The 18288-nt window shown below is 40.4% G+C and overlaps 1 protein-coding gene across 5 annotated transcripts in view; it reads right to left on the reverse strand.

The window, feature by feature from the left end:
- Positions 1–18288, reverse strand: part of RNF41 (ring finger protein 41) — a 30430-nt gene that overhangs the window by 1718 nt on the left and 10424 nt on the right. The window contains exons 3-8 of one of the 5 annotated variants that reach the window (XM_063119814.1): positions 17087–17671; positions 13549–13638; positions 11285–11397; positions 4328–4599; positions 3751–3886; positions 2080–2183 (exon numbers count right to left, since the gene is read on the reverse strand). In XM_063119814.1, coding sequence (XP_062975884.1) covers positions 2080–2183; positions 3751–3886; positions 4328–4599; positions 11285–11374 — 602 coding nt within the window. In that variant the 5' untranslated portion in view covers positions 11375–11397; positions 13549–13638; positions 17087–17671. Of the gene's footprint in view, positions 1–2079; positions 2184–3750; positions 3887–4327; positions 4600–11284; positions 11398–13548; positions 13642–17086; positions 17672–18288 lie in introns of all 5 variants that reach the window. The other 4 variants (XM_063119816.1, XM_063119812.1, XM_063119815.1 and 1 more) reach the window with 4 other exon arrangements.

The raw sequence follows: 18288 nt of genomic DNA on the forward strand, positions 1-18288 counted from the left end.
GACCTGTGTCGTATTTCTGCTCTAACTTGTGACCTTGGGCCTTCTGTCTGCCAAATCCTGACTTCTTCAGATATTAATTGGCATCTATGCCCAAAGGTCACAACATAGTGTGAGAAGAACAACTGGTGGAACTGGATGAGGCAGGAACACTTCTGCAATGGTTTTCAAAGTTTCCAGCTTTAGAGAGCACTTTTCCCATTGGCATATCCACCAAAAAACAAAAACAACGCTGTGCATTGTACAACATTCTGGGACATGTTCTAGAACTCCTATTCAGTTCATGCAGAATGTTGGCTAGGGCTTTTGGGCCTCCCTCTGCCTCATAACAAGCTCTGCCTCCTAGAACACACCCTACTCTCCCCAAGCAGCTCATCCGGCATTAATGACCTTCTCTTGGAGGAGCTTTAGATAAGCTCTCGCCCAGAGAGCTTCAGCTATTGGGCGGTATAAAAATGCAATAAAGAAAGAAAGAAAGAAAGAAAGAAAGAAAGAAAGAAAGCTTTCAAGGAACCCCAAGGCTCTTCAGAAGAAATTTTGAAAACTACAAGTTTTGAAGTTTAATCTCTGGACTCAGACACAGGAGTTCAGTTACCAGCTGTGCCACCAATTCCATTATTTCAAACTCATTTTGCAATGAGGATATTGAGGCCTCAAGGCTTGATTACTATAATGCACTCTGTCAATGAAGACTATTTGGAGGCTACTGCTAGTTCAAACAGTTAGTGGTTGACCTCCTGGTGGGTATGGCTCAAAGAATCACCGTCTACCTGTCATCTACAGTTTGCACTGGACATTGAAAGGGGTGAATTTGAGGATTTTAGGAAACCTAGGCTTCTAAAAGTAAAAGAGTTATATTTAGGAGAGGGATTTAAATTGAAAGTTGGATCCATGTAGATTTACTCATACTGTGAGTAGACTGGTTGAAAACAATAGGCTAGCCCTGGCTAATAGAAGCCCAATGATTTCAATGAGACTGTTCGCATCATGACTAAATCTGGACCTTACCCATAATGTTTTCCTAACATATTATATTATCTGCATAGAGAGTAATTCTATTATCTCCTACCTTAGCCTCATCGGTAGTTCTGCTTTCTCTAATGGCATTGGCTAAAAGATCCCTATTGGCTAAAAGATCCCTAACAAAAAGTGAGGACAGTGAGTCCTTAATGTCTAGAGCCCTGCCTACCTTACTTGATTCTTTCTTTTCATTACTAGATCTACTGGTGGTGAGCATATGGTACTATGTTCAAACAGAAGGGACATAAGAGATAGAGTACTCTAAAAACATGGAATTTTCTTTCCCTGAAAAAATTGCCACAGGAAAGCTCAATGAGCCATTTTTAGGGGTAGTGTAAGATTTTATCCCCCTCCCCCCCCTCAGTTTGACAGCTAGGGGTTTCGACTAGTAGGGAGTTGTTTTATTTTATTCTTTAATTTTTTGTTCTTGCTCTGAACATGATATCTGACCTGAACCTTTGAAATACAAATTTAAAGCTGCATCCATTTTTCTTCCACCGATTGTTCCTATATACATTGGCCAGTCAGTTAAGTGGTCAAGCTGCTATAACAGCCCAGGAATAAAAACAACAACAATCCTTAACACATGCTTTGAAAACACTTATGAATTCATATTCAAGAGCTGAGTCATTACATCATCTTGCATACCCTTCTTGGACATGTGTGTGTTCGAAGTATTAACCATAACGTAACTAGGTCCTTAAGTAATAAATATATACATTTGTAACCAACTTCACTTTAAACTCAAAGGTTAAGGTTATCCTTGTGGAGCTGAACCCACCGACCCCACCCTACATATTCCTTTACAAGCAGAAGTTGAAGTTGGAATAACGTAAGATATCACCTTGCCTTCTCTGCATATTGTTTTATCCCTAGAAATGACCCTATATTTGCAGTATGAAATACATACAGTGATTTCTAGCTAGTGACGTTTACTCCACTTACTTTTCAATCATTTCCCAACACTATCAACTCTTGGCTGATGTTGGCCTTGTCCATGTCTGAACCGTCACCGCACTACCCCATTTCTAATCCAACTACAGCCAAGAGCACAGCACTTACTCTAGGATTTCGTTATATTCAATAGTCTCTTCCAAATTCTGCAGGTTGGGGTTGACACTACGTATTGCTCGCATATATGCTTTCAACAATTGAATGTCACGTTTCTGCAAAAACCACAATAGGGTAGAACAATTAAACAAAACCGGACAGAGGGAGCAAATGACAAGCAAGATGGCACATTCCATAAGTTCAGTTTTGGTACAGGAGTCTCCAGCTGATGATACCTAATCTATAGAGACTGCCAAAAAACCAAACAACCCCCCCAAAAACCCACATCTCTGCACTTGTAACATATCTGTTCTCTATGCAGATATGGAATGTGGGAATGTGCAGTTTTCCAGTCTCTCTCATGATTGTGAATGCTACACAATTTGAAAGCTTCATACTCTTACAGCAGCCTTCCTCAACCTGGGGCGCTCCAGATGTGTTGGACTGCATCTCCCAGAATGCCCCAGCCAGAGTTGTAGTCCAACACATCTGGAGCGCCCCAGGTTGAGGAAGGCTGTCTTACAGCAATAAAGTAAGTGTAATAAAAGGCTTTCACTTTACAGGTACTTCTTACATTTAAGAAAGTCTATAGTCAATAATGAGGAAGGGCAAAAAGCTCACACATTACAACATGGGTGACCAAATAATAGGCACAACTATGTGGGCTTTGGAGGATTAAAATTATCTCTAAACATTCTTGTGCTCTACAGGCACCTCTACCAGTGTTGAATTTTTTAAAATCTGTTTTGTTCTTCTCATTCATTAGAATTAAATAGCATCTACCAATACTCAGAGCCCAAGTTTTCAATGTGAAGTCATATACCAAACCGCACCCTAAAAGGGACACATTTCCTGCACAATCCATTTTCAAAAGGAAGTTAATAAACACAATTGTACTAGAAACTTAAGGCCACATCTGCACAGCATAGACCTGAAGGAGGTAGATGAAGCCTGGGTTATTCTTTGCGTGGCCCACATCTTGGCTCCGACAGCAACTGCACATGACAAGATGGCAAGTCCCTACTGTTGCATTTCTCAGCACTTAGAAGATTCACAAAGATCCTAGTCAGCAAAGAGCCCTGCTGAAGAGATACTATTATGGGTAGTTGCCTACACTCTATGCCCCAGCCATGTGGTATGCTACCAAGCCTCATTGCTACAGAGATTGCTCATTCACACACTCCTTTTATTTTATTTATTTTATTTATTTTATTTATTTATTACATTTTTATACCGCCCAATAGCTGAAGCTCTCTGGGCAGTTCACAAAAATTATCTCTGGGATTGGTTGAGGGGGGGCACATAGAATCATGCAAGGAGCCAAATTTGAACCTGGAGTTGCCCCTATTCTAAAAAGATGTCGCATGAACTCAGCCAGTATGATCCAGAGACCTCACCCTTCATACAGTACACTATAAATAACTTAACCCACTTCTATAGTAACTGCTGTCATCCTGTAGTACTAGACTGCATTCATGCTCAAACTCGTAACAAGGAATATTCTGTGCTAGCCATGTTTTAGCCTCAACACTATAAGGATAGCAAGTTAAAATGTAAGAACAATTCTGAAACTGGCTAGTAAAAACATGCTGATTCTTGTTATTCAGAAAAAGGGGGGGAAGCACCCTTAAACACCAGCTATTTAAATCAGACATGTGAGATAGCCGCAAAGGGAGCAGTTACCTGCTCTGCTAGCTGGTGCTTATGTTCTGCTGAAGTCTTTTCCAACTCGGCTATTCTTGTCTGTTGTTGCTGCACCACTGACCGCAAGTGTTTAATGCAGTTATGATTCGGCATCTCATCTTTGGGCATTTCCAAGCTGCACAGAGAAGGAATAGTAGGAATTGAGAAGAAGCGCAGTACAAGTGTAAGCAGTGAATATCTTCTAATAGAAACTTATGACTAGGTGACCTGCAAACCAATGGCTGTACTCTAAACAATCTGTGACTGAAATCAGTAGCCCTAAGTTACCAGCTGCCAGTACTGTGCAATTCAATTACACCTCACGCATCATAAATGCCATCTCCCGTTGAGCTTTGAGCAGGTGGACCACACAGCCAGTGGCTTTCTCATTGATCTTTCAAGATCATACTGGCATGTAGGTGAAGTAGCACCGGCTATGAATAATCCTGAGACCAAGCAATGAATTCTTGCTTGTTATTTGGTGGATTAAAATATATATTTACTAAAATTAATAAATAAAATAATGATGACATCACAGTGTCTTGGGTCAGACCTAGCTAAATTTGACAGTACTCACCCGCATCCGTGTTCACAAGTCACAGGCCGCTTTGGATTGTGTTCGCAGTCATTGAGGTGAGACATCAGGTTGTCAAGCCGCACTACAGCAGTACAACCAAAAACAGCGTTGTCACAAGTGATCTGCAGCTTAGACAGCATATTACGCATGATCCGGGGAACAGGGCGCAGGTGAGCCACAGTTACAACGCTTCGATCCACAGGGCAAGTCTGCTGTTGGGAGAACCACTGGGTGATACAGGCATTGCAGAAGGCGTGCTCGCAATGAGGAGCCTGTGTAGAGAACAGAACAAAGCATGCCATTTCAGGTTACATCAGGTTCTTGTTACAGGATTGCAGTTTGAAATCACGTGGGTTCTTATTCTGTTTTCCATGCAGCCTTTTCACTGAATGCTTTTCACTAACATGAGGTAGAGTTGGAAGTAGGACAGAACATCCACCAACAATTTAAGCCAACCCAAGCTACTAATAGCAGATGGAGACACTAGCTCACCCTGACTGGAACTTACCAGACTCTGAAGCAGCAATGCAGAAGAACTGCCATCAGTAAAGAGATCTGAAAATAAGCTAGCACATTTCTTAACCTCAAGGCAGGAATCTCTACACTTCACATCAATCTTATTACAGATCAACTCCTGTCATTCCAGGTCTGGAGTAGTACAAGTAGAGAGCAACAGAGGAAGGTGCACATCAACCCCCACGTAAGGTGTTCAACTTGAGAACAGATCACCAAAACAATCCTGAAAACTCAAATGCAGAATTTCAAGCCATCTGTAAAACCGTTTCCTGTGCAATGCCATCAATCTTCAGCCCCCAAAATGTTCATAATCACTCTCAGTTGCATAGTTGAAACATACTTTTAATAGAAAAAATATATACTGATACTTCCTAGGATAGCTAACACAGTTCCTTCCTTTACACTGGCTGTATTCACTAATGACCTGTGGATGGACTGCAGTCAACCCTCCAAGTAAGGCACAAATTGTAGTTATGATTCCTTTTCTAGAGAGGATTTATTCACATGGACATGCACGTTACCAGCTCAGCTCACAGCTACACCTCCTGAGCACTGCTATCTGGAGAACAGGCAGAAGTCTCGTTTTCTATAAATTAATTCACTGTTCTCTGGTTCTCATCAAGCTTTTAGTCCCATGGTAATGTTCCTACAGTTTCTTACTTACTGTTCTCTCAGGGTTTTCCTGATTATTTGTTGCACGGAGCACTCCTACACTCAGCCTATACCATATGCTCCCAAGTGAGCCAGCAAAGTAGTTGGGGGGGAGTTCAACCTGCTAAGCATTAGAAGGCTACAGCAGGTTTAGCACACTGCAGTTGGAATGACAAAATGTTTACTGATCAAGTATTTGTTTTCCTTTAAAGAAAATGAGCTGCTGCATTTGGACCATGAGAACACCACTTGTTGAAGAGGTATAACCAGCTTGGGTTACAAAAGGCTCCCATCTTCTAAGAAAGACACCCTAAAACTCAAGAATTAGTATGCAAGGAAGTAATACAGCTGCTATTATACAGTTACAAATATAGCAGAGGAATAAAAAAACACATTCCCACGGTTTCCTTAAAACAAACAAACAGGGACCACATTTTGGACTGAGCAACAATTGAGGGGCCAAACATGCCACACGGGCAGATAACACTGGATCGCTAGTATGCCAGCTGCATATCCCTACTTTAGATATCAGGGGCACCATTGTGAGGTACAGAATATTTTTTTATCTACCTGCTTTAATGCTTGTTAAATGGGATGTGGGGATGATGTCATCTACTAATTCATACCCGAGTAAATTCTCTAATGCCTACTCTCCAAGCTTGCAGTGTGTGCATTTTTGAATTATAGCTTGTCAGCTCATTTTCTAGCATTGTTCTAGGAGAAATTTTACTCCTAGACAAAAAAAGAAAGAAAAAAAAGAAAGAAAAAGAAAAGAAGATACACATCTAAACAGTGTGAAAGAAATTATTGCGGCAAGTCACACAGGTCAGTTTTACAATACATGGAAATATGCATTTTGGCTTTCACTTTCAAAACACTGTCTACTGAGCTATGTGTCAATCATTCTGGTTGCCCTTATGGTCACACACATCAAGCAGCCATTGTCAGCCCTCCTCCACGTCAATTATCTTTTTACATACAAGATAAATGGGGTGGGGGTGAGTGGGATTACTCCAGAAAAGCATATAACTACCTTGCAAAGAATGTAATTCTGCAAAGCATAATTACTTAATGTAGTTTAAGAAAAATGGTTACCTTTATTTATTTATTTATTTATTTATTACATTTATATACCGCCCCACAGCCGAAGCTCTCTGGGCGGTTTTCAACAATTGAAAATAGTAAACATTAAAAGTATACAAAAATTTTAAAAACATAAAAACAGTATAAAAACAACAGTATCCATTTAAAAACAACAATTCTGGGGTCCATTAAAAACAAACTTAACGTTGTTAAATGCTGTTAAAATGCCTGGGAGAAGAGAAAAGTCTTGACCTGGCGCCGAAAAGATAACAACGTTGGCGCCAGGCGAGCCTCATCGGGAAGATCATTCCACAGTCGGGGGGCAACCACTGAGAAAGCCCTCTCCCTTGTTGTCATCCTCCGAGCTTCCCTCGGAGTAGGCACTCGGAGGAGGACCTTAGATGTTGAGCGCAGTGTACGGGTAGGTTCATGTCGGGAGAGGCGTTCCATCAGGTATTGCGGTCCCTTTAGGACCACATTCTCAAGCAACCAAACAATCTCAATGATTACTAGGGAAGCAAATGTCTCATGAGGATTAAGTCAACTGGATGAGAACCCACGCTAGCCAGAAAGATGTTTTACTACATATTCACAAATCCCTGGCCCAAAATCCCAAGTTATTAATGAACTATGCAAGTTTATTCAACTCTCCTCTGGCAATAATAGAAGCTTCTTCTTTTTGTAGGGGTAGCTATCAATTAGCATAATGGTTATTGCATTATTTCCATTAACCTCAAAGTACAAGGTTCTTAAAAATATCGAACAAACAGGTCTTTGGGAGGTAAAATTCAGGTTGTACATTACTTCAACAATTGAACCATGTTATCTGAAGAAGAACCAGCATAACTGCCTTCGTTCCACCCAGGGCCTGACAAGTCAGGTGACCCTAAGCAAGCCATTTGAGCCCTCAGCTGCAAGGCTGAGAAGAGGACATTTTTTTGGGGGGGGGGGAAGAAAAATGCCTTAACAGCCCTATTTTATTAACTCCACCACCACGACACTCTGAGGTAAGTCACTATCATTCCCACACAAGACATTACAAAATTGAGGCCAAGGAAATAATACTATACAGTGAGTTTGTCACTCAGTGCAACACTACCCACCACACTGGCTCTTTACGACCTTCCCTCCCTCTGGGAGTTCACCGAGCTTCACATCAGATGGACGATAGTTTTCAAAATATACTTACATATACTGAATATACTGAGTTTCGGGCACTTTTTTTTTTAAAGAAAAAAACTTAAAACCCAGAAATCAAGGGCTCTGCAGAGTATTACTTTATAGGATGAAACAGGATCTGATTCCTAAAGTAATCATTGTGCTCTTACACACCTTTTCATCCTGCATCTTCTCTTCTGGGTTTTAGCCAGTATAATTAATCACATATGAATATGCAGCTACATATGCCTAAATGCCAACATTTGCTAGCAATCTCTTGGTTATGAGGCAGATACTCCATGGAAACTATTCAACCTAAATCCTATGACTATGCTAAGAACATCCTAGATACCCCTGTAATTACTGAACCTTATGCTAGAGTGCATAGGTGTGTCTGAGAGAACTGCTAGCAGACTGAGAGAAATTAAAGACTCCTGTAAGCTCAAAGCATCCACCCACAGAAGAGACTGCCCATTGCATCTCTGCATGAGTCATCATTCTGGCCACATCTCTTTCTAGCCGGCTTCCACTGATATGTAGTTTTCCCATCTCTGCATCGGATGTGATCAGATCATTCAATCACTCTCAATGCCAAAACACAGCAGAATTGTTCACCTACAGAGATGGCTCCTGTTGCATCTCTGCATGAATCATTTGCTCTGGCTGCCTCCTACTCAAAAGTCACATTCAGTTGAGCAACTCAGGCAGACACACCAAGGATGGATAATTCTAATGTACCCTCACTTTAAAACTAAACCTTTTCAGCTGTAGAAATGTACCTCCAATGTTAATTAAGAAAAAGACATAGCTATCAAGTTTTTTCGGCCTACCCTGTTACATATAGAAGGCCTGAACCCAGATGTGACATTCTGCTGATATGTAGATAAGTTTAAACTGAAGGCTAAGGCTCCCAATAAATCACTGTGGGGGACGGGACATGTGGGTAGAGGCAACCTTTGATAAGAAATGCAAAACATATGCTCAGTTCAACAGGAAGTCAAGAAAGCACAGAAGCTTTTAGTCTATTTACTTCTCCCAAGCTTAAAAGCATCCTGTTCAGTGAAAAATCAATATTTGTAGCTGAATAGCACATGTGGTTCTCGGCTGTATTAAACCTGCCACAATGGATTAAATGCAGTGTGTGTCTTGATGCAATTTTTAGGGTATCACTTCAGGTTTAAACATAAAGTAGTCCATTTCTTCGGACAAAAGAAAGGGGATTTGAGTTAATTAACACGGCAAGCTAGCTTGTTACATATAATGATCCTAGTTTAATCAGAAATGACATTAAATACTGTAATTCTTTTACACACATGCCAAACACCACCCCAACACTGAATATATTTACACTGAATGGACTGAACCTTCATGGTAACTGTGACTCTTTCAGACATTGAGGATGCAGCGAGTTCTCCTCTACCCAACGTATTGAAAACAGCAATTCAATTAAATGATGCAATTTACTGGGAAACATGATAATTCCCCTCCCCCCCACCATTTTTGGTTTTCTGTCAACTTCTGAAGACATTTTCGACAGGCCTTTTGGACTAACTCATGGATTTTTCTTTGCTTCATCCAGAAATTAGTTTTTAGTTTTTAAATTTGCTGCCCTCTCCTTTGATGTGTTTAAGAGGGGATTAGCTATGATGTTAGCTATGCTGAGCACTTCATTTTGAATTAGAAAGATGGGATAAAAATTCAAGTAAGAAATAACACGTGCCTTGGGGATTATGCCCATACTTGCTCATAGGGCAACGGACCAAAGCCATCCAGATAACATACATTTCTTGATAATTGTTTCCTCTTGCAGATGTTACATAAGGAGAACAACTAGGACAAGAATAGTCCCTGACAGTTCCCTGTGCAAAAATAAATCCATGTTCCAGTACTTTCAGCCTCTCAAGAAACAGACATTTTTGTTTTGAATGTGGAGTGACAATTCCCAGTAAGCCCAGTTACACAAGTATATGGTAGTTAACCTTCTATTTGGTCAACAACTAGAGTGCTGCCCACATACTAGGTGTTATTTTCTTTTAACTATGCTTTCCCAGTAGATTTGCTGCCACCAAAAGTCAAGCACACTCAGCAGCTATCTGTTTAGCTGAATCCATCTTTTCAAGGACACCTTTCCAGCAGAGAAGCCAATCCCAATTTCAGTGACATATAGAACTTACATTCCACTACTGATAAGAGTACCAGTACTCTGATATGCTTAGGGCTGATTCACATATTACAAGATCTTGACATGGGAAGCAAACTGCAGGCATATGGTCACACAGGACTATCTTATGTATGTGGGTTTCCCCCCCAGTGTGGGCATATGTCAGGAAGCCTTAACTAACTGTGACTTCTCAGCAGATGTATACCCCCAGTGAAAACAAATGAATGCATGCAACTCCTACACAGAATGGCTGGCCATGAAGGAATGCTGCAGCAGAAACATTAACAGCTGTTTCACACAACATGAAGTTAGCCAGCTACCCTGAGATTTGTAGGAACACCAGTGCCTTCAGAAAATAAGTGGGTGGTCTAGAAAGGGTTGTGAATAATTAGTTTACTTTTGATTTTCTAATAGCTACATTTTCCAGAACTGCAACACAATATATTTAATAGCTTCTCACACAGATGTAGAAGGTTCAGCCAGCCACAGACAGCAATGCTAATTCTGCATATGTCCACACTTCAACATATATAGAGATTTGCAGTTTTTTTAAAAAGGGGAACATCAATTCTTTTACAATTACTGTTTAAACCACAATTTTATAACATAGTGGTAAATGGCTAGAAAACTCTTATGCCAGCCAATGTGTTCTGTTAGCCAATGCGTTGTCAGTTCAGGAATATATTGCAAAATACTATTGTAGCACTGCATGAATTATTGTTAATTATTTTTCAGGATCTATATAAGTATGGCCTGCCCATGTAGGGCGTACACAACATATATATTTAGAATTCATATGCATTTTACAGTGATATTTTAAAGACAAACAAACCCTCAAATCTTTCCAGTATAGCTCATATGTATAATGTGTTAACTAGCTCACAAGCACAGCCCTAGATTTTTGCTTTGGAAAAGCCATCAGGGATTACAGTGGATGTTAGAGAAACTGTGTACTCTGATAGCCTGTATTAAGGTTCCTATCATGAAGTGCACTTCCTTTCATTTGGATACAATGTATTGTTAAAAGGCTTTATATCCAATTTCATGACTAGATATGATGGGGAATACACTATTTGGTCAGTATTCACTGAATAATATATACCTGTGCTCTGATCATGATGTTTAGCAGACTCCAGTGGAATTTGAAGAGATTTAACTTTCTTTGGGAAATGCATTTTTTAACCTTGTTTCTTTGGCTAAAGTCAAGCAGATCAGACGAGATCATAATAGTACAAGAGCTCTGAGAGTTAAAAGAAACAAACCCTTATGCTATCTCAAGAATTATGTTCAGCTGCTAGTCAGGGAAGAACGGATCTAAATAGAAAACCTTCACCTCTCCCATCATAGCAAACTATAAGAACTGTTTGGGGCTGATTTCAGACACCTACCTGCACTGGCTCCTCCAAGACACCACTGCAGATGGGGCATATAAGGTCTTCATCAACATCCCCTTGAAAACGTGCTACATCATACCCCATTTCTCATCACCGATGCCAAAACCCTGGAATAAGCAGGAGGGGGGGGGGAACAATGAACAGTTGAGCAAAGAACATTTGGACCGTTGCTACAAGAGATACCAGTACAGAATCCTGCTTTTGAGGAGTCATTCTTTTGGTTAGGCTGCCTGCCTACTAACCTGATACTGCTGCATTCTAAGCCAGAGATTCACAGACAAGCTCCAAGTCCCTGAAGAGCTGGGTGTGGTACAGCAGAGAGAGAACAACTTAACTCAGCCTCATTTCTGTGCATAGAATTACTCCACAATTTTACCTGCCTGCTAGCACCAAATTAGACACTTCCCTCCACAATATGTTATTACTCATCTCTTCACTTGCATTGTTTAATTCCACACCTTTTTTCTGCTTCTGCAGAACAACTTTAATATATGAGTGATGGCAAGGAGTGCCTAAGTTTCATGCCAAGTTATAGAGCAGATATTGGGGGAGGGCAGGGGGAGAGAGATACGTTCTATAAATAGGACAGCTGATTGAGGCCTCAACCTAAATGTTTTATACCTATCTCTATGAGCAAGACCCAAGTCAGCAAGGCAAGATATATGTAGCTTGTAAGCCTTGCTGAAAAACAAAGCTGCCCAAACTACTTTCAGTCACTAGCAGATGGTGACCTCCTCTGAGGGCAGGTAATTAGGAACATTGGAAGCTGCCTTATACTGGGTCTGACCACTAGTCATTCTAGACCACTATCGTTGACACTGACTGGCAGCAGCTCTTCAGGGTTTCAGGCAGAATTCTTTTATAGCCTGGGGATGTCAGGGATTGAATCACAGACCTTCCAAATGCAAAGCTTGTGCTCTACCATGGAACTACGGCCTCTCCCTCTGGTACTCTGCATCAGGTGAGATTGGATCAACCACTCCTGATGTTGACATAGCGTAATTACCTGCCCTCAGGAGGCTAATTGGAAGACAGCTTATCCAGCCTCACAACAGACATTTAATTAATTAATTTTACATCACATGGTTTGGGAGTGACTGGCACATAGGCCTTACAATGACTAGAGCATAAACTGTCAGGGCTAGCTATATAGTGTACTCAAGTCCCCCTTCCAGAATGCAACCTCCTAATCCCATGCTTAAAACCACCATCTCAACCCCCCTGAAAATAGGTTGCTGTGAAAAGAACCAAAGAGATTTGTCCATTGAGTTTTACTCACTGCCAAATTAGGACCCTAGGAAGAGGATCTCCAGTGTCTGACAGGAGTCTAAGTTCTATCCAGAGATGATGGGATAGAAACCTGGGGTCTTCTGTATACAAAGCATGTGCTCTACAACTGCATTGTAGCCCTAGTTCATTAATGGCATACCTAAACCCAGTGTGGTCAAGATGGACTTCCCTAGTGAGTTACTGGGGGAGCATAATATCCTCCTTGACTATCCCCCATATGCCCAATTATACACTTGCCAAAATGGATTTCCTGAACCACTCTCTCTTCTCTCACTTACACACTCCACTTCAGTTGATCCACGAAAGCTCTACTGCAAGCTATCCCTGCAGTTTCCTAAACTACTCTGGCTCATTCCAATAGCTCATTTTGAGTTGGGAGAATTTTCTTCATTAGACCGTGCACCTTGGTAAAGATAAGTAACAGATCTTTAGGGTAAGAGCCCAGCGTCTGTCAGCCTCTTTATCGTCCCCAAGGTAAACATATAGCCAGTGATGAAAAACCATTAGCTATCCAGCTTCCTCCAAGGCTACTTCAAGTGACTCGCAGGGCCCTTGGAGTACTTCAATAGCAGGCTTTGCTCATTTCTGCTCTCTCAGGGACCATCTCCTGGGCCTAGAGCAAGAGCTGCTGTGGAGAAGACATTGTGCTCTTCATTATAAGTAAAGTCAGCTTGCTAGATATAGCTTTAACTGCTTTAATTATGACATCAGAGGAAGTAGGGGTGACTGCCTCCCCTTTATTCATTTGCAAAATGCAGTCCCATTGGCCAAGATGGTTTTTGTTTTAAGATTCTAAACCAGTGTGGCATATAACTTATCCTAAGGTAGTAACAATTCAAGCACTGGATCATAAGCATTACAAAAAGTAATAGTCAACCATGGACACAAAACTGCATACAAATACCTCAAAGCACTTTATAAATGAGAACACAGACAGGGGGAAACCAAAACAGGGAGAAGTAACTCACCCAAGACCAGAAAGCAGATGGCAAGAGTAGTCCGCATTATCAATTTAGCAGCATGATCATCAGTTTAATTTGCCTCTTGTAGTTAATGCACTGCTGATAATCAGAAAAAGAGAGTTCAATTTGCACATCAACGAATATTATTTATATTAGATACACAGATTTAAAATGAACATTTCTAATAAGATGGCTGTGGCAACATGGCTTGCTGCTTAGTGATCAAATCCAGCATTTAGGGCATTTCTCACTACTTGTCCCTGTATAGCTCAGAGAGAAAGTTGATAAAGATGAGCCTTGAATGTTCACCTTGAACAGACAGTAGAGAAAGAGGCACACACAGAACAGCAGCAAAATTAAGCTCTGGAATATACGACTCACAGCTAAGTAATACATTCTGGCTGGAAAGCAGACAACAGCTGACCAAATTATTAGGTGTTCATAAGTTTTATAAGGAGCATTCAAATGAATCATGTCTGAAAGACAGAACACCTACTGAGCTGTGTCAAGTTCAAATCACAATTAAACTTGTTTAGTAGTTGGCTGAGCTTTACAACCATAAGATTCTTATAAAGTCTAAAATCTAGGGGTTCCCAATGGCAAGTGAAATTGATGCAATGAGAATTACTATTGCTGGAGTTCCAAACATGTCAAAAACATGCATAAATACAAACCCATTTTCATACCCCAATTTCACTTCACAGGACTATTAATCTAAAGATTAATAAGTATCTAACATAGGACACAAGTAATATTTTATCTAGACTTCAAACAGGCCTCAATCTCAGATTTTAAGAATCCAACAGATTTATTATGTCTCACAGCAACCAGCACATCATTCACAGTACAGGTGTTAGGATCAAGCTTGTTCTCTCTAGTGTGGGGGAAGGAGTTCAGGAAGTCAATCAGACTCAGAATCTATAGAAGCAGGACTAGAAACTTACTAGTCAAGACAGGAAGCGGGGGAGGAGATCCTCCAAAACTCTTCGAGAGTCAAGGAGGAATCTTCCCAGGAGCCTATCCGAGAGAGTGTCAACAACTCAGATCCCATCCTCCCTCAGTCCCTGGGAACTCAGCTTCTGTCGGGGTGGAGGACGTTGGAGTTGACAGATCCCAGAGTCCGCTGCAGGGTCAAGCAAGCAGAGTTGCAAGCAGGTGGGAGGTGGTCTACCAAGCTAGCCACATGCCAAAGACTTGAGAAAGATATTCCCTGAGCTAAGGCAGCTCTTGGACTGCGCAGGAAACTCTCCCTTTTAGCTGAAAGAGCAACTACCAAGCTAAGTTAGCCTAAATAAGCTTAGAGGAAAGTTCCTAGCATTCTCACTTCCTGCAGGTGTGAAGAGATGTTTATTTGCTAAATAAAGCTTTGTGGATTACACAGCAGACCTCTTTATCATCCCTCATCTCAGCGGGATGGCTTAAAACCACGACAACAGGAGACCCCGGCACAAGATGAAATTACTGTATTTCTTTGATTCTAAAACACACTTTCCCCCCATATAAACATCTCTAAAAACAGGGTGCGTCTTAGAGTCGCAGGTGCGTTTATTATTTCTTAGAATCAAAGCTTTTTTTCTGTTGGTGGTACTGAAATTAGTGTGCGTCTTACAATCGATGGTGTCTTAGAATCGAAGAAATACGGTAGTAAATAAAATCCCATTGCTGCTTAAATCTATTGTCAGTACAATAATGTGTTCTGAATGTGTGTCAGGTACAACGGTGTGTCTACCTTTACAAAAGCAGAAACACAATTTAGTTCTTTCCATGGAATCTAATCTTTGCATTAAGTTCTCAGACACTTTGAAACTGAGAACAAAGTGATATTCTTCAAGGAATAAAAATTAACAGGTACAAAAAGCCATTATGGAGAAAATCTACTCTTATAAGTTATTTTCTTTTTTTTAAAAAGAAAAGGCCTAGTTTTGAGACATGCAAGCTGTAATAAAGCTAATGTCCTATACAAAGGTATATGACTATGTTTGCCCTATTGTGGTCCACTAGGTTCAGATACAGCCAGTGGGTAACCAGATTCAGGGTACAAATGTGCATGTCCCTTTAATATTTGGCAGAAGATGAAATTGTAATGTCTGTAGCTTCTCAGTGCCAAAGGTGAGAAGCTGTAGCTGCCAAAATGACCTCGTTCAACTAAAGATACAAAAGCCTAGTCCTTCTGTGCATGTAACCTACACTGACTTTCGATAAGGCCTTACTTAACCTTAGTTAACAACTGGCAGGTGAAAGAATGTTCTTAGTAGTTTCAAGTAAGTTTCCAGACTTTATTCCAAATTTGAAAATGACTCATTCTTGTAATCCCAAGACGTCACTTAAATTTGTTCTGCCTTTATAAGTGGGCATAATAGTTAACTAAATGATATGGAGAAGTCCTTCAAAGTCATTAATGCTTCCAAGTAAAAAGCACTGCAAGACCAAATTCACTCCTGTTTTAGGAATCATCTTCATTTTACATAAATGAGAAGGCCTAGGTTGTTCTGCATACAGAATAGCAGCAGAAGCTAACAGCATAAAGCAATAACCATTTGGTACTTGGAAAACAGTTTCCCAACATTGTAACACCTTCAAAATATTTAGCTAGAAAGGTTATTCCATCAGTATGCCCCAATGATGAGGAGCTCTGAAGGCTTTTCAGTGCAATTAGAAAACTAAGTAGCCAAAAGCTGATCCAGTGGTACCATATCAATCTATCAAGTTTGTGCATGATCTGAGGTTCCACCAAGCTCAAACATCAGTGGTCATTAGCTGTGAAACCTCAGTCTGTACACATTTTAAAAATTGAAATTATTTTTTTAGGAATGTAAGTGGGATGATGCTGTTGCACTCATGTACTGCTTGTAGATCTCCCATGGGCATTTGGTTGGCCACTGTTGGAACAAAATGCTGGACTAGATAGGCCTTCGTTCTACTCTAGCATGGCTTTTCGTATGTTCTTCATTTAATACCCATCTGCATTGTTCAGTTGGTTACGCAATTAGTGTAACACAGGGGAAAGTAAAATGCACAATATATTGCATACTGTAAAGTAGTGGGGACCTATCATTTTTACAAGTGCCACAAACAAAAAAGGATCAGCAAGAAAAATATGTGCTACATCAATTGAACTGTGGGATCCAAAGTGAGGTTTTATCTGAAAAAGCAAATGAAAAGTTACTGACAACTGCAGACTTTGGATTTCAAAATGTTCTTCAATACACTGATGGTGTTTGATACTGGAACATATTCTTAAGGGATATTTTAGTAAGAAAATCTGTGAAGCAGCACTGAGTATCAGCTGAATGTGCCTCTGGATTTTCCGGATTTATTTTGGACCACCCACCCCACACTGCATGCACAAAGGTAAGAGCAATTTTATGGCAATCAATTTAATAATAAAACCCTGTGTTTCATGTAATTGTAATGTACAGATAGGCTAGAAAGATGGAAAGTCAATAGCCACATCCTACAAATGCTTTTTATCCTAATGCTTAGTTTTTCTTTTAGCAGTACCAAATAACCTATAGTTGATACATTGCCATGTTTTAATACTCACAGTGAATGAGATTATAAATATATCCAATCCAACATGGACCCTGCTGCCCAAATTGTTATTTTTTCCTGTCGTTCCTGGCAGCCACTTATTTTGGTATTACACGGAGTTATGTTGCCTGGTACAGAAATTAAAAGTTTTCACTAACTTATGTTGAGAATGCTCATTTAAGTCAGCAACAACCAGGTAATGTTGTCATAAGAAATCAGTACCTTAGCCTCAAAACAACAAATTTTCTTCCTTTAAAAAATTGAAATATTTGGCATTGTTTGGGCCACAGCCCAAACCACCACCACAAAGTGCATTGCACTTCTTTGCTTTCCATAGTCAAATTACGTCATCTCACTGCAATTCAGCAAGCAGTAGCTAATGCAATATAATGCCGGTACAGCTGTGTAAAGCTTTTTAAATTCCATTTCCATGCCAACAATAGAAGGGAAAAGGATTAGACAGCTACAATTAAAAACCACAGTCTACTCATCTGAGTGGAGTGCAGGGATCTGGGCATCTTTTTTTGACGAGATTGTTATCTGAAATATTGCTGTTGCTTGTATCTTCAAATAACGGCATTGTCAGTAACTTCGATTTCTAAAGGAATAGTAGTACATGGATGACTTGCTCGTTCCTGCTACACATTGCAACATAATGCTAGAACCTATAGTTCACATGCAGCCTATCATTTTATTGCTTTAGGAGACGGCTTGGAAGTTAAAATAATTAACATTCCAATTACAGGGAGGAAGTCTACTTATGTGATGGGACTTTCTCCCTCTCTCCTTCCACCTGCAGTCCCTTGAAAATCAACTCCAGAGGGATCCCCTGCAGGAGAAATCATTCCCCTCCCAGCTCTGCTGAAAAAACTGCCACTGGATTTCACCAACAGAAAAAGAAGGAAGAGTTTAATTTACAAATAATAGTTTTCACTGTTTGATATACATCTGTGATATGCAACTTTATTCTCACATACATCAAAAGCCCCTTAAAACCCCCAACTGTAGAAATGAGAGAGGCTGGTGCCTAACTCATGTCCGACAGTTGTGAATTTCTAGAATCTGTAAGTCAGCAATCTAGCAGCTTTCTATAAAGCTACAGTAGCACCTGCATTTCTAGAAATACGGTGGCCACCCGCACCCCATCACTTTAAGAGCTCTGAGAAGCAAAAATATTCAGCAGTGGAGGTTCTCACTCTAGTGTGGAAATGTTTT

This window comes from Elgaria multicarinata, chromosome 3, assembly GCF_023053635.1.
Source record: "Elgaria multicarinata webbii isolate HBS135686 ecotype San Diego chromosome 3, rElgMul1.1.pri, whole genome shotgun sequence".
Lineage (NCBI taxonomy): Eukaryota > Metazoa > Chordata > Lepidosauria > Squamata > Anguidae > Elgaria > Elgaria multicarinata.